At 35.4% G+C, this 18,263-nt stretch overlaps 1 protein-coding gene across 4 annotated transcripts in view; it reads right to left on the bottom strand.

Annotated features, from left to right (window-relative positions):
• Window positions 1–8,862: 8,862 nt before the first annotated feature.
• Window positions 8,863–18,263, bottom strand: part of LOC143066891 (D-beta-hydroxybutyrate dehydrogenase-like) — a 30,599-nt gene continuing 21,198 nt past the window's right edge. For 2 of the 4 annotated variants that reach the window (XM_076239707.1, XM_076239710.1), the window contains 3 exons: window positions 15,544–15,605; window positions 11,711–11,764; window positions 8,863–9,022 (listed from right to left, as the gene is read on the bottom strand). In XM_076239707.1, coding sequence (XP_076095822.1) covers window positions 8,930–9,022; window positions 11,711–11,764; window positions 15,544–15,605 — 209 coding nt within the window. In that variant the 3' untranslated portion in view covers window positions 8,863–8,929. Of the gene's footprint in view, window positions 9,023–9,500; window positions 9,591–9,611; window positions 9,662–11,710; window positions 11,765–15,543; window positions 15,606–18,263 lie in introns of those variants that run through there. The other 2 variants (XM_076239708.1, XM_076239709.1) reach the window with 2 other exon arrangements.

The raw sequence follows: 18,263 nt of genomic DNA, 5'->3' as shown, positions 1-18,263 counted from the left end.
GATTCATTCATCATCATTCATAATTTTTAAGCCTCGGTCACACCTTACCGGATAGCACGAACGGACGCCTAACGGATGAAAATAAAAGTTGTCCGTTGACAAAATTATTATCCGTTGGGAGTCCGTTGATGTACTGACCGAATAAAACGGACGTGTAACGAATGCATAACGGACACACACCGGATATGCAACGTACGCGAAATTTTCTATTGGCATTTATCCGTTTCAGATCCGTTCATCATCCGTTTTATCCGTTATACGTCCGGTAGAAGTCCATTTCTCATTCGTTCAACATCCGTTTTATCCGTTAAACGTCCGGTAGAAGTCCGCTGGTGAATTTATCTTCCAGACCTCCAACGGATGTATAACGGACACGTAACGGATAAAAAACGGAAACGAAACGGACGAGTACGAAACAAAACGGACGCCTAACGGACGTTCAACGGACATTTTATCCGTTGGACGTCCGTTCAAAGTTTTGAACATGCTCAAAATTTTCCACCGGAAAGAACGGACGTCGACGGATAAAACGTACGCTTAACGGACATGCAACGGATATGGACGGACGTCTAACGGATAGATAAGAACGGACGTCTAATGGACATGAACGGATTGAAAAAAAGTTATCCGTTAGGCGTCCGTTCGAGCTATCCGGTAAGGTGTGACCGAGGCTTTACCTTTTGATATTTGCATATTAACTTTAAGCTATCGTATATATTTTCTGTTTAGCCGTGTGCTTAAACCGTGATAAATTTTTAGTGACATATATATTTATCAGCATATAACTTTTAACATCCAACAGAAATCAATGTCCGAGAGAAAATTAGAAAAATATCTGAAGCGGAAATTACCTGAGATAACCTCTGAAAAATCAAATACTCCAATCCTTATCTCTGATAGCAAAAGAAATTATTTAAAAACTCATATCGAAACTGAAATTGACCACGAAATCAGATGGTACTGTGAACGGGGTAGATCCACTATCGCAGGATATTCTTGGCTTGAATCTAATATTCAACGTCTTACTGATCGTCTGGATAGCGTACATGTATATGTCTGGCTAGTCACCTGTGACCGCACATCATACAAGCGTCCTTTCATATCATTAGATTTACCAACTGATAATATACTGCAAACTATTTTTGACACTTATGATGAATTCATCACGCTCCTCGCCAAATTCCCGAACTCACATATAACTTTTCTGGAAATTCCAATATATTCAATTGTAGAATGGAATAAATATCAAAAGCATCAGCAGCCATCTTCTTTTCGTCCTCAAGACGAGCTACTTATATATCTCAACTAGAAAAGCTAAATTGCTACATTAAACATGTTAAAGAACTTAATACTCAACTTGCTACAAATCCTTCGCCTATGTTCTCAGTAGATATATCTCATAATCAGTCTAAAAATTCAAAATCCAAGAAGCATCTTACAAGGGATAACTACAACTTTACTCTGTATAAAGACGGTATCCATTCCAGCACTTATCTGGCAAAAGTTTGGCTAGAAAAATTTCGAATCTGATTATTAAAGACTGTTGGCAATCTTAAAATACAAATTGATAGTGGGATCATACAAGACAGGCTAATTCACTCCGTCATCAAACACATCATTTATAAACTAACAATTATATACTTCATTGGCTTATTTCTGCATCTTTAAATATGGATATGATTTCAACATTATCAAAATCAAAATCTACAGGCTCGCTAAAGGGGTCACATCACTTAAGCAACTCCAAAGATTCAACTTTAGACAATATATCTACTAGGAGTAAAAAATACTCCCTCAATCGCTCAAAATCCTTGGACAAAAAACAGGATACATGTCAAAAACAACATATTCAATATTAAAAGAAACCAGGCAAAAACTTTGTAATTGAATTCTCCACAGCAGCTTTTGAAGCAACAAAAAAACTGTCTATTATCTCATTTCACTTCCGAAAACTTCAACAGCAATTTGGCAGTGAAAGAGCAGAAAAATCTTGATTCAACCCACATTACTGTAGATCACTGTTACAGAATTTACAACCGTAAAAATAACGAACAAATTGGCTCACAACTGAAATATGTAGTTAATGTATACACTACAACTAGCCTAATCAACGTCAATGACAGTAGAGTTGAATTATTTGTAAATGGCATTTTCAAAGATCTCTGTGCTTACCTAACCAAACATTTTGATTCTATCGACATTTTAAATAATGAAATAGCTAATTACCTGTAAGACATCAGTGCTAATTATAAAGATAAAGATCAAAATTTGGGAAATTCTTCTTCATCCATTCTGAAAGGGAAGTCAAGGCAACTAACAGTGGGAACATCCACGACGTGTTGCCTTGCAATGTCCCCTTCATCATCTCCACAAGTCTTGGACATCTCTTCCGGCTCTCCAAAATCTGCTTTGTTAGACTCATCCATATCTAAGCCTTCAACCGAAATTTGCCCTATGTGTTCAGAGTTTGTTGTTGAGGAGGGTATAGCGTGTGACAAATGTAACTTCTGGCTCCATTTCGAATGCACAGGCATAACAAAGATAAAACAAACCTAAATAACATTCAGGGGGAGGATTTCATCTGCATGCTCTGTAACAATGATCTGTTATATGAAGACCGAAAAGCAATTGAGACTCTCTGTCAAATCGTTCAAGATTATGAGGATATTCATTCAGACTCTATAATAACAAATGTAAACGTTATCGACCCGTCTTCCAATACTGATAAACAGTTGATTTCAAACTCTTCGGCAATAACCTCTTCTTCTAATGACGCGAAAGGGGAGTTGGGTCAGCCAACAGTGGGATCATCCACGACAAGTTGTCCTGACTTCCCCTTGTCAACAGCATCTAACACTGTTATTTCGCAGAATGAAAACCAGGTGAACATTCCAATTAATGCAGAGGTAAATAAACCTAAAACAACAAAAAGAGCTTATAAAACAAAAGATGAAAAAGAAGATATCACTATTAACCAAAAGACAAGAATTCTCACTTTAGAAAACAAAATTAATCAAATCAAAAATGTAGTGAATTGTCTGGCTTTAAACTCACCAAACTTCAACGCTCATGGTCAAAACGAAAGTCAACACAACTAAAACTCGTGTTGCCAATAAAAGATTTGAGATGAACTAGTGGATCAAAGGATCAGAATGCTCGAAACACAAATGGTTCAAAATATGTGTATACAGCTCTAACAACACAGCTCGCAATGCAAACAAGAACAACCTACCCAATGTCGGCACATCCTACAAACATGCATTGTGGTGCACCACCATTTAACCATTTTCAACATCAAGTTTCAACATTTAGCCATTTTCCTCCTTGCCACATACCTATGCACCCTATCCCATCCTTTCAAGCCTACAATCATCAATTTCTTCATCAATTTCAACCACCAGCTTATAACTATTCAAATGGACTTCATCCAAGCAACGTCCATATGGCTCATCCATCAACTAACCATATGGACACTAGTAGTCTGCATGATCAGGTACAACAGCCTCAACAACAAAACTATCCACAACACGGGCCACCTATTAGACAATTTCCGGTATCACACACTGAAAATCAAACAAGACAACCTAGAGCTCATGTGAATAATTCCCAACAACAATCTCATTCACAATCTTCACAAAAGAAGTCTTCTCATCTGCCAACCAATTCTCACATTATGGACTCTCATTCTCAATACAAAAGGACTGATCATCAAACTAACCAAGTTCGACAGAATGCTCATCAAAAGTCTGAAAAACTATGTACAACTAAACAATTTCCTCCAAGGGACAGGTTAGGGAAGTCAGGACAACCAACAGTGGGATTATGCACGACGTATCGTCCTGCACTCCTGCCTACACCAAGTACAGGAAACAAACCATCTTTACAACTGCTCTCAGATTCCATAGACTTAGACACAAATATAATTCACGATGAAACAGTCTGTCACTCCTCTATAAACATTATCTCTCAGGATTCGTCATTCTCACCGAGTTAAGATGTCAACAACTCAAATGAGCCCCCTCTCGACTCAAATGCTCAATCAAATTCAAATGGCAATACTAAAGGGAATTCTGTTCATCCTTTTCGCCAAACCTGCCTTCTCAAACAGAGCATAGGGTAATACTGACGTCTACCAGACTATAAGTATTCTTTCTTGTAATATTGAAGGTTCAAGTCAAATCATCAATACTTACATACACTGGATCTACAAAATACAATTGTGTGCCTCTAAGAACACTTTCTTTGGGAATTTTAAAAACGAACTATGTCAAAGTTAATACCATCTCAGGAAAATTTTACTAGATGCCATGATATCAATGAACCTATTTCAAATTTTAAAGTACCAAGAGGACAAGCTGGTGTCTCAATCTTGTGGCCCAAACAAAGGTCAAGCAAAATTAAGAAATTGGAGGTAGGAAATGAACGAATCATTGCGACAACTATAGCAACAGAACCTCTGTATCTTCAATGCATATATGCCTACAATAAATACTAACTATGAAACGCAATACTCTGGATGCCTGGATATAATTTTCGACATCATTGAAAAATATCAATCCAAATATGTTATAATTCTGACTGGTGATCTTTATGGGACCCTTCTTCAGACTAGAACAAACAAACATGATTAACTGTTGATGGATTTTGTCCGGGAAGTTTCTCTTTTTCGACCCGATATAGGCAATCAACCTACCTTCTTTCATCATGCTCACCACGAATCATCACAGATTGATTATATTCTTTCCAACAGAAATAATTTATCTAAAAAGTATTCTATTCTAGACAAATCCTATGCCAACACTTCGGCACATTGTGCAGTTTTCCTACAAACAAATATCAGTATTCCTCTTCTCAGGCGTAATACAAGTCAACAGAAAATCACTAAAACGAAAGTCTTATTGGAGCGAAGGGATGAATAGAAATACGGAAGCAATCTTAAATGAGTTGCTTCAAAACTGGAAATTGATCAGCAAAATTCACTTCTTAACGCTCAATAACATGCCCAAAATGGAAAGCTACCCCTGAAGTAACAGTCCTACTCAGGATGTGTAAAGTTTTTAACAACAAATGGGCAGATTTAGGGAAACCAATTGGACATCTCTTGAATTAAAAACCCATAAAAAAAAGCCTCGACAACGCCAACGAATGGACCAAGCCGTCGACAGAAATAACATCCATAGCCAAATTATGAACACCTCGAGCTCGCAAATGTTCCACAGACTCATCAGAAGAAATTGGGTGACAACTCTCAATCTGCAATAAATTGTAAAAAACTGATGAAAATGAATATCTTTTTCTGGCTAAAGACCAAAGAGAAGCTTTTGCAGCTATTACGAAGACTCGAGTGCTCCAAAACCTGAACAATACGATGATTTATATGTAAATTTATGCAAAATCAGTCAAAAAGAAATGATGTAAACGTTCGAAGACCAGGAAATACCATCTAACTATTTTACACCAGCTGATATAATCAAAGCTATTGGAGAATTAAATATGAATAAAAGTGCTGACGAATTTGGATTATGTGCTGAACATTTCAAAATCTCCAAAAATGAAATAGCTCCTTATCTAACAAAACTTTCAAACTATATAATAGAAACTTTAAAGACTCCAGGCACATTCAAAACTGACATTCTCTTTCCTGTATTAAAAAAGGACAAGGATCCTTCTGATGTCGAAAGTTACCGGGGTATTACAGTAACCCCAGTCCTAGGAAAAGTGTTTGAATACTTCATTTTACCTAAACTCAATCTGCAAAACATTACGGAATTACAATTTGTCTTCACTAAAGGCCCAAAGCCTCTTATCTCTAGCTTCATTATATCTGAATCAAAATGTGATCAAACAAGGAAAAAGAGTGAATTTTATATGGGTTTCTTGGATGTCAAATCATCCTTTGACGTGGTGCAGCATGACTCAAATATTCCTTCTTTTCTATTGCTGGTAATTTCAGATCTATATTCTAATCTGACAACAAAAGTGCAATGGCAAGGCGATCTTAATGAAACATTTTCGGTCCATGAAGGTGTACGACAAGGTGGGATTTTTTCTACTCATCTCTACAAACTATTTGTACAAGACCTACTTTTAGAACTAGAAATTCTTTAGGTTTAAATACTGGGAATATTTTTGTCGGTACTCCTACTTGCACTGATGACATGGCTTTTATTGAAATAAATACAGACAATCTCCAAATTATGCTCAACGTTTCAGAAAGAAATACTTATCAACATCACTACAAAATTCATCCTACAAAAACAAAAATTGTCACCTGTGGAAAGGTTACAAACACTGATTGGACTCTATACGATACTCCGGTTACAGTATCAAAAGAAGAAACTCATTTAGGTATAACTAGAAGCTGGAAAACGGAAGGAGAAATAAATGTGGCAAATAGAATAAAGCTCGCAAGACGAACTTTGTACGCATTAATGGGCACTGGGGTGCATGGAACAAATGGCTTAAATCCAGTAACATCTTATAAAATCTATAACACATATGTTCTGCCAAGACTTGTTTATGTGTTGGAAGCCATTCCTCTAAATAAGACCAATATAACGCAGCTGGAATATTTTCATAGAAAGAATTTAAGACATGTTGAATCTCTTCCTCAACGCACGGCTATAGCTGCAATAATCTCCTGATTGGTGGACTGCGAATAGAAGCTGAACCTCACAAAAAGCAATGGTCTTTTCTCCATAATTTACTTTCTTCAAATGTTCAAAGAGTTAATGATATAATCATCATACAAATGTCGGTTAACTACGATAACCCGAACAGCGTTTTTTCTACAATTCGAGAAATCCTATTAAAGTATGGACTGCCTCCGATTCATCTTCTTCAAGAATCTCTCCTTTCAAAATTGAAATGGAAATCTCTTGTAACGAAGCAACTGAACACATACTGGCAAAATACCTTAAGGGACGATGCCGAATCTAAATCAACTCTAAAATATATGGAAACGAAACATCTTCTTATTGGCAAAACTCATTCAGTTTTGGCTATATTTGACAAAACAAAAGCCGAAGTTCGGAAAGCTATTATTAAGGCTAGAATAGTTTCAGGAACATTTATACTGAATTCTGATCGAGCGAAATTTAATCAATCACCTTCTCCACTCTGCCAACTATGTAATCTTTCTGATGAAAATATCTCTCATTTTCTCCTGGAGTGTCCACTTTTATCCAATACTAGAATTACATACTTTGAACCAATCAAGGCCTATGTTACTCAATATACAACAGATGAAGTCTGGCACAGTGTCTTTCAATTCAAATCAAACATTATTAGGCTAATTAGAGACTGCGGGATAATGAACACGATAGAAGCCAAAACTAGAGAGATGTGCTATTAACGTTATATTAAGCGCTTAAAGTTGCTTGAGGCAATGGATGGTTGACGGTCTGAAACAAACAATTTTTATTCCGTATAAGTTGTGTTTTAATAAATGTTTATAAATGACACTAGGTTTTTATGTTTAAATAGAAGAGTTTTACTTTGTATTTTAACCGTTGGACAATAACTTTTAAAATATATCTACTACTAGAACACACCCGTGATATCGCGGGTCCACGACTGACTTAAAGTATATAACTATGCGTATGCCTTATTTTAGTATTGGTATTATCATCTGATAAAGTCATGCCATTTATAAGATGCACAGTTTTCTCTGCTTTCAAAATCTTTCTGTTTGAACCCGTCGACCTGGAACCTATCAATTATTGGTAATATTAATAATTTGGAAAACAAAAGGGCCTGAAATGGAGTATTTTTTACTCAACAGTATACAGCAAAATTCTAAATACACCGTTTGGTGGTGCGCCTGTCAGATGCGAAACGTACAGATAAGGCAATAGGTAACAGGTGAATATACTATTGGTATCGGTGTCGGACTCAATCCGGAACTTCTTAATTATTGGCAATATTAATTACGGGGAAAACAAAGGGCCTGGAGTGGTGTAATTTTTAATCAACACCATTGTACTATATTAGTTATATATAAAGTTGAATTCTTTGATTCATCGTTTTTACGTGATGACGGCTGACAAATTGGACCTCGTTATTTTAGTATTATAGATATATTTTGATGTGTAAATAGTGCTTTTACTTGGAGATAATCCTTGTTGTTCCTTATAAAGGAAGCTTATACGGAGAGAAGAAGAAGAAGAAGAAGAAGTGTATATTATTGTAAACGGCGGATTTTTGTTCAATTGGCAATAAAGGCTTGTTTACAATTTTTTCACGGTTGTAATGGCGGCGCTGTTTACGACGACACCTAGGAGTCGCGTCTCTAACTAAGGGGGATAATCGAAAAAACCTGTCTATTGTTGTTTTCTGAATATGTTCAACATTTCACAGTGGCATAATACTGTTACTTTGGTTATTCTCCCCTTATGTTATTGATTTTGAATTGACATTGTATCATAAATCAAATTTATTCGTTCAGTGTATGTTCACTTGTGTTAATATGTCTTTTGATTGAGTTAAGCTATTTCAATTGATATTTTATAGAGTGTGTTTATATGAAGTGATGTTTCACTATTGGTTCAAATAAGGGCGAACTTTGGTACCTATTAACCACGCTGCAAGTGTTTGCACCTGCTCTTAGTCAGGAATCTGATGTTCAGAAATTGTCGTTTGTTGATGTGGTTCATAAGTGTTTCTCGTTTCCTGTTTTTATATATAGATTAGACCATTGGTTTTCACGTTTGAATGGTTTTACACAAGTCAATTTTGGGGCCCTTTATAGCTTGCTGACTAGTGTGAGTCAAGGCTCCGTGTTGAAGACCTATAATGGTTTACTTTTATAAATTGTGACTAAGATCGAGAGTTTTTTTTAAAAATACAAAGAATCGCATCGTCTTATGCTTAAATGTATTTAATTTCATGATTTAACTGTGAGTGACGTAACACTGATTATGTAGCAGTTTTACTGAGCCGTATATCCTCCATCCATAGTAAGAACAGACCCTGTCATACTGGCCCCTCCATACGAACATAAAAACACAACCAGTTGTCCTAGCTGAAAAATAAAACAGACCCCGTCATACTGGCCCCTCCATACGAACATAAAAACACAACCAGTTGTCCTAGCTGAAAAATAAAACAGATCCCGTCATACTGGCCCCTCCATACGAACATAAAAACACAACCAGTTGTCCTAGCTGAAAAATAAAACAGATCCCGTCATACTTACCCCTTAATACGAACATATAAACACAACCAGTTGTCCTAGCTGAAAAATAAAACAGATCCCGTCATACTGGCCCCTCCATACGAACATAAAAACACAACCAGTTGTCCTAGCTGAAAAATAAAACAGATCCCGTCATACTGGCCCCTCCATACGAACATAAAAACACAACCAGTTGTCCTAGCTGAAAAATAAAACAGATCCCGTCATACTGACCCCTTAATACGAACATATAAACACAACCAGTTGTCCCAGCTGAAAAATAAAACAGATCCCGTCATACTGGCCCCTCCATACGAACATAAAAACACAACCAGTTGTCCTAGCTGAAAAATAAAACAGATCCCGTCATACTGGCCCCTCCATACGAACATAAAAACACAACCAGTTGTCCTAGCTGAAAAATAAAACAGATCCCGTCATACTGGCCCCTTAATACGAACATATAAACACAACGAGTTGTCCTAGCTGAAAAATAAAACAGATCCCGTCATACTGGCCCCTCCAACAGATTTATCCATCGGATCGACAGATGGATAAATCTGTTGTAGAGTTGTCACTGGCTCAGACGTACTTATAAATATAATTATTTTCTGTGACTGTATCTTACATTAATTTGTAGGATCCTTTACTATAGATGATTTAGCTGATCTGTAAAAATAACATCTTGATGTTTTAGATATCATGTAGTGTAGTACGACGCTAGATGAAAACTGACGTGGAAAGGTAAAACCCGGCCACTGAAAGCTTCATTTTATGAAGCCCAGGTGGTCGTGTGGTCTAGCGCACCAGTTACAGTGCAGGCGATTTGGTGACACGATATCTCAGTAGCATTGGTTCGAATCCCGGCGAGGGAAGAACCAGTAATTTGCGAGAGCAAATTTACAGATCTAACACTGTTGAGTTGATGTTTAGACAAGTTGTATATACATAATGTACACAGCCATGTATCACCATCACTGCTGGTGATCCGATGGATAAATCTGTTGTAGAGTTGTTACTGGCTCAGACGTACTTATATATATATATCATTAAAGATTGCATATTTTGGCTTTAATATTGATTCACTTATAGGGTCTTTGCATCGGAACTAAACACATTTATTTAAAAAAAAAACAGTTATTGGCATGACACGGGTTATGTTCTTCTCATATATTTTATGATAGTATGATACTAAACCCCTAACGGGAGGGATTGTGCCTGATATTCATATGATGAAGACATAATCTTTCAATCAGTTTAATTGAGGTCTGGAGCTGGCGTGTCAGTTAACTGCTAGTAGTCTGTTGTTATTTATGTATTATTGTCATTTTATTTATTTTCTTTTGTTACATCTTTTGACATCGGACTCGGACTTCTCTTGAACTGAATTTTAATGTGCGTATTGTTATGCGTTTACTTTTCTACATTGGCTAGAGGTATAGGGGGAGGGTTGAGATCTCATAAACATGTTTAACCCCGCCGCAATTTTGCGCCTGTCCCAAGTCAGGAGCCTCTGGCCTTTGTTAGTCTTGTATGATTTTTAATTTTAGTTTCTTGTGTATAATTCGGAGTTTAGTATGACGTCCATTATCACTGTACTAGTATACATATTTTTAGGGGCCAGCTGAAGGACACCTACGGGTGCGGGAATTCTCGCTACATTGAAGACCCACTGGTGGCCTTCGGCTGTTGTCTGCTCTATGGTCGGGTTGCTGTCGCTTTGACACATTCCCCATTTCCTTTCTCAATTTTATATATATTTACCTATATTGTAGTGATACATATCACTATACGCTGGTTTATATTATATTAATATTTGTATATAACAGTTACATGTATATATCAGTTACATGTATATATACTTTTCATCCATTTGTATATCATTCTATTCTACTAATCAATAATATTGCAGTGCAAGTGCATGGTGGACACTAATAATCAGATTTTTCTTATACTAGTAGATTGGATTTGAGAAGGCATTCATATTTTCCCGCAAACGAGAGCAAGGGCCGATAACTCTGCATGTATCTGTATCTTTGAAGGAGATTTGCAATCGTTCTTGAGATATTCTTCCGCATGTGTTAACACAATTGTTCTGTACGTGTGTATAGATATTAATGATTATTTACCTACATATATATTTAACAAAACATTTAAAAAATATTTGATGAGTATTCATTGTACTAACAAAGACACACATCGAATTACACATGTTCCAGATAAATTTACTTGGCGCAGGTAAAAAATGTGGCCGTGCATACCAAGTTTATGCTTCTCCTTCCGAGTACAACACATAATACTGGTCTAAGTCAAATATTACATAAACAGATATCCGCAATTTAAATAAATTAATCTGTATCTGTAAACTTAAATAATTATATTTGAAAATAATCGAATTTATTTGAAGATTAAAGTGTCACGAGTGTGAAAAGAAAAGAAAAGCCGGATCCGAATGATGCTGACATCTTATAAATGTATTATTCCTGACAACTCTCTACATTTCATACCTACCATATACTAAACTTAGATAATTACCTGAGCTGTGTCTATCATCTGTTTGGTGGGCTGGGACTTTTCGAGGAAAATCTCCTGAAATGATTATTGATTCACTATTTCACTTAAACATGTGTTATATTATTGGTGGGCTGTGCTTTTCAAGGAATATCTTCTGAAATGATTATTTCACTTAAACATGTGTTATGTTATTAGTGGACTAGGACTTATCTAGGAATAGTTCCTAAAATGATTAGTTCACTTAAACATGTGTTATATTATTGGTGGGGTGCGTCTTTTCAAGAAATATCTCCTGACATGATTATTTCACTTAAACATGTGTTATATTATTGGTGGGGTGCGTCTTGTCAAGGAATATCTCCTGACATGATTATTTCACTTAAACATGTGTTATATTATGGTGGGGTGCGTCTTGTCAAGGAATATCTCCTGACATGATTATTTCACTTAAACATGTGTTATATTATTGGTGGGGTGCGTCTTTTCAAGGAATATCTCCAGAAATGATTATTTCACTTAAACATGTGTTATATTATTTTGGACTGTCCTTTGAAGGAATATCTCCTGACATGATTATTGATTCACTATTTCACTTAAACATGTGTTATATTATTGGTGGGCTGGGTCTTTTCAAGGAATATCTTCTGAAATGATCATTTCACTTAAACGTGTGTTATATAATTGGTGGGCTGGGTCTTTTAAAGGAATATCTTCTGAACTGATTATTTCACTTAAACATGTGTTATATTATTAGTGGGCTGTGTCTTTTCAGAGAACATCTTCTGAAATGAGTATTTTACTTAAACTTGTGTTATATTATTGGTGGGCTAGATCTTTTCAAGGAATATCTCCTGAAATGATTATTTCACTTAAACATGTGTTATATTATTGGTGGGCTGTGTCTTTTCAGAGAATATCTCCTGAAATTATTATTTTACTTAAACATGTGTTATATTATTGGTGGGCTGTGTCTTTTCAGAGAATATCTTTTGAAATGATTATTTCACTTAAACTTGTGTTATATTATTGGTGGGCTGCGTCTTTTCAGAGAATATCTCCTGAAATGATTATTTCACTTAAACATGTGTTATATTATTGGTGGGCTATGTCTTTTCAGAGAATATGATGATCTCCTGACATGATTATTTTACTTAAACATGTGTTATATTATTGGTAGGCTGGATCTTTTCAAGGAATATCTCCTAAAATGATTATTTCACTTAAACTTGTGTTATATTATTGGTGGGCTGCGTCTTTTCAGAGAATATCTCCTGAAATGATTATTTTACTTAAACATGTGTTATATATTCCAATGGGAACAAACTGTGCCCCTCTACTTGCCGACTTGTTTCTTTATTATTATGAGGCTGACTTCATGCAGGAACTTCTTAGGAAGAAAGATAAGAAGTTAGCAATATCCTTTAACTCTGCTTTCCGCTATATAGATGATGTTCTTTCACTAAACAATTCAAAATTTGGTGACTATGTGGAACGCATCTATCCCATCGAACTAGAGATAAAGGATACTACAGATACAGTTAAGTCGGCTTCATATCTTGACTTACATCTAGGAATTGACAATGAGGGTCGGTTGAAAACAAAACTTTACGACAAAAGAGATGATTTCAGCTTTCCAATTGTGAACTTTCCATTTCTAAGTAGCAACATTCCAGCAGCACCTGCATACGGGGTATATATCTCCCAATTGATACGATATTCCCGTGCTTGCATTTTCTATCATGATTTTCTTGATAGAGGGTTGCTGCTCACAAGGAAGCTATTAAACCAAGAGTTCCAAATGGTGAAGTTGAAATCATCCCTTCGTAAATTTTACGGACGCCATCACGAGTTGGTTGACCGTTATGGAATAACCGTTTCACAAATGATATCGGATATGTTCCTTACGTCGTAACTACAATCCCCTTCCCTTTCATGAATGTGACCTACCGAATTAGACTATTTACCAGATTTGTAATCACATAAGCAACACGACGGGTGCCACATGTGGAGCAGGATCTGCCTACCCTTCCGGAGCACCTGAGATCACCCCTAGTTTTTGGTGGGGTTCGTGTTGTTTATTCTTTAGTTTTCTATGTTGTGTCATGTTTACTATTGTTTTTCTGTTTGTCTTTTTTCATTTTTAGCCATGGCGTTGTCAGTTTGTTTTAGATTTATGAGTTTGACTATCCCTTTGGTATCTTTCGTCCCTCTTTTATATTATTGGTGGGCTGGATCTTTTCAAGGAATTGATGGGCTTGATCTTTTCAAGGAATATCTCCTGACATGATTATTTCGCTTAAACATGTGTTATATTATTGGTGGGCTGGGTCTTTTCAAGGAAAATCTCCTGAAATGATTATTTCACTTAAACATGTGTTATATTATTGGTGGGCTGGGTCTTTTCAAGGAATATCTCCTGACATGATTATTTCACTTAAACATATGTTATATTATTGGTGGGCTGTGTCTTTTCAGAGAATATCTTCTGAAATGATTATTTCACGTAAACATGTGTTATAATATTGGTGGGCTGGGTCTTTTCAGAGAATATCTTACGAAATGATAATTTTACTTAAACATGTGTTACATTATTGGTGGGTTCGGTCTTTTCAAAGAATATCTTCTGAAATGATTATTTTACTTAAACATGTGTTATATTATTGGTGGACTAGGACTTTTCTAGGAATAGTTCCTAAAATGATTATTTCACTTAAACATGTGTTATATAATAGATGGGGTAGGTTTTTTCAAGGAATATCTCCTGAAATGATTATTTCACTGAAACATGACTGTGTTATATAATTGGTGGGCTGTGTCTTTTTAAAGAATATCTTCTGAAATGATTATTTCACTTAAACATGTGCTATATTATTGGTGGGCTGGGTCTTTTCAGAGAAAAATCTCCTGAAATTAGAATTGATTCACTATTTTTCTTAAACGTGTGATATATATATTATTGCTAGGCAGCGTCTTTTAAGAGAATATCTCACGAAATGAGAATTGATTCACTATTTCACTTAAACATGTGTTATATTATTGGTGGGCTGTGTCTTTTTAAAGAATATCTTCTGAAATGATTATTTCACTTAAACATGTGCTATATTATTGGTTGGCTGGGTCTTTTCAGAGAAAAATCTCCTGAAATTAGAATTGATTCACTATTTCTCTTAAACGTGTGATATATATATTATTGCTAGGCAGCGTCTTTTTAGAGAATATCTCACGAAATGAGAATTGATTCACTATTTCACTTAAACGTGTGATATATTATTGGTAGGCTGCGTCTTTTCAGAGAATATCTCCTGAAAGATTAATGATTCACTATTTAATTTAAATATGTGTTATATAATTTGTGCGGTAGGTCTGTATAAGGCATATCTCCTGTAATGATCATTTCACTTAAACATTATGTTTTATTATTGAATCTTAATATCGCATATATAAAATTCATTAATTACAAGGCATTGATAGGACTGATTATTACCATGCAACGATGTGTGAAGTTTTCGTTCTGTATTGAATGACTTTCTTTAAAGATCTCCGAATATTTCCACATAATAAGTAAATCTTTTCTAAAAAAAGTCTTTCCCAGGTAAAGTTTTAGTAAAATTCATAATCATGTGATAGCTTCTTTTTATGGCGGCCTTTCTATCATTCTGCAACAAATGCAACGAGCATAACACAATGTTACTATTTAAAATATGTTGTTGTGATAATTATAATAAGAGAACTTTTGAACTTTGATGTTACAACACCCCCACCCCTTTTTTTAAGTCTCCAATGTGGTCAAATCAAGATGAAGATTTTCATTCCAAACCTCCACTTATAACTTTGTATAATATGGAATGCTTTACCTTTGTTTTATCGACTGAAATGTTGTTTTCACGTGCATACTTTTCAAACTGGACTTGCACCACTGAAACAAAAGAAGTTATATTTGTAAATCAAGTTTAGTTCCAGAATCCATGTAAATCAAAAGTAAGACAACAACAGCGGTAGAAATTTGCAAGGAAAATTCAAGACCAAAGAAGAAATAATACCTTCTTTTCTCTCTTTAAAACACCTTAATCAAAACCAACATCCAACAGATGACGACGGACGACAAGCGATAGTAAGCATCCCTCGGTATGATACTCATCTTCTTTAGGTATATTATGTTAAACATGCTCCAAGAAGCCTGAATCGCTCAATTGTTCAACTAGGTCTCATTAGACGTGTATAACGTAAAGTTCTATGATGTACAAGACATAGTAAAAAATCTTTAATATTTAGCTTGATTGAATTCAGTGTTCATTACACTCAAAAATAAGATGAATATATTTACGATAGGACCTCAATACAAACTTTGCCCTCACTGGTGGCCATTTGTTTTTAATTTCTGATCAGCTCAAAACGTTACAACTCTTGTTAAGGAACTAATATTCTAAGTTTATTAATAAACTCAATCCCTTCAGTGATTCTTGAGAAGAAGATTCTTAAAAATCGAATCTTCAAAGTCCCTTGGCGGCCATGTGTTTTTACCACTTAGTAACAAAGTAACAACACTAGCGTAGGATTTTTATAGTAAACACCTATACCAAGTTTGATTTTAATTCTGATTAATTCACTGGTATTAAAGAGATCAAAGAGCTGAAAGTTCTGAGGAAAAATGACGCCACTGCCTCTAATATTGGGATATTTTTTATGCAAGTCTTGATTTTCACATACCGTAATAAGTTTAACATTGCAACATGTCTCATAAGCATATAATTGATAATCGTATATGTGTATGTGTGTGTGTGAAGTGAAGATGACAACTGACTGTTGTTTTAGTACAAATTAATAGGTCAAGAGTCAAGACTACCTGAATGATCTACAGTATCCAATGACTACTGGCTGGTTCTTGTTTGTGCAAATAAATAGGTCAAGACTACTGGAATGATCTTTAATATCCAATGACTACTAGCTGTTCTTTTGTACTAATAAATAGGTCAAGACTATTTAAATGATCTACAATATCCAATGACTACTGGCTGTTCTTTTGTACATACTAAATAAAGACTATTCGAATGGTCTAAAGTATTCCAAGTAATGTGTAATTTTTTTCTTGCAATTACATTTTTCTAAATCAAGAATACAGACTTCTACATGTAGCTAGTATCATTTTCAAACCAAATGATTATGAAGAGCCTGTTGTAACAAGCTCTTATACCCCACTAGTCCTATAACATATGACTTCGCATTCTTATTCAATTTTTAACTTTTTATACTGATATTTTCATTTCTTTATTTTTTTTTGAATGCGAAGTGTGGCACATGTTAGTAATTTTTTTTTTTATCAGAACAGTAAATAGAAATAGTAAATAATGCTCCCGAGGTCATATGCTATAGGACTAATTACCCACATACTCATTAAATAATATAAGTTACTAGTGACATAGTTATTTCTGTTACTTGATGCAAATTCTATTTCTGTAGATTTACACAATAGCATAATATTGTTAATATACTAGTTTTATTTCACCTTGAAGATTAGACAAATAGGGATACTCCTTTGATTTTTTATTTCATGTCAGTCGGGTCGCTTTATATGAAACTTGAAACCACTTCTCTGCCATATTGATATTTTATAACAACTTTGCCCTTGACCCATATAATTGATATTCATTCTTTAACCATGTATCATAGTAAGCTAGTTTTTTTTTTATTTTGCACTAACCCACCATCTTTCATGTCAAATTTCTGTCTCCATTTAAGTTTATGCCAGTGGCGGATCTAGAAATTTTCATTAGTGGGGGCCCGCTGGCTGCCTAAGAGGGGGCCCGCTCCCGTCACGCTTTAGGGATTCCCTATATAATCAACTGATTTTTTTCTAAATCTGCCTCTGTATGCCATTGAACCATCATGGTATTAAACACAATTCCAAGTAATTATGCTGTTATAGTGGTTCACCATATATTCAACTTGGGTGGCATTCCAGTTATTGAAATTTGTGTCAGATTAGAACAATGAACTAGACCTTTAGGAGTGGATCTTATAATTTAATATGGAGCCATAGAATGCGACCCCTGCCCGGTAACAAAAATAAACAAGCTTGAAAGGATACATGTCAAGCGGCAAAATTTATTACCAGAGATTACAAGCCAAGAGAGGATGGATACGTCTCCAAAATGCTTGCCAGATTTGAACTACAAGATCTCCAGACAAGGCGTTGAAGCCAAAGTAAGTATTAATGTAAAAAGTAGTTGAGGGGCTGATCAGGCTATTGAACGTCCCTTGAACCAGACGAATTCCTCAAAAAAGCATGTCCGAAGAGAACCATAACTGCAGAGAAATTCAAAGGATACCACGCAACAATTATTGTGGAATTAAGCACGTGAAGAATAACTATAACTGTGAGTGTATTGACATTCCACCAAATAAAACACCGTACAATATTCAAACTCATCATTTGAAAGACAGTGATCGCGTCGAATCAGCTAGACGACAGTCACACCGTTAACAGTTGTGCACGCATCACTGAAACGTAGAGAGCTTCAAAGCCAGCATCGATATCGACACACATGTCATACAGATACAGTCGGTTACAGACTCT

Source organism: Mytilus galloprovincialis, chromosome 3, assembly GCF_965363235.1.
Source record: "Mytilus galloprovincialis chromosome 3, xbMytGall1.hap1.1, whole genome shotgun sequence".
Classification (NCBI taxonomy): Eukaryota; Metazoa; Mollusca; class Bivalvia; order Mytilida; family Mytilidae; genus Mytilus; species Mytilus galloprovincialis.
Note: the sequence above shows the minus strand (reverse complement) of the source record. Positions and strands in the feature narration are given on the sequence as shown.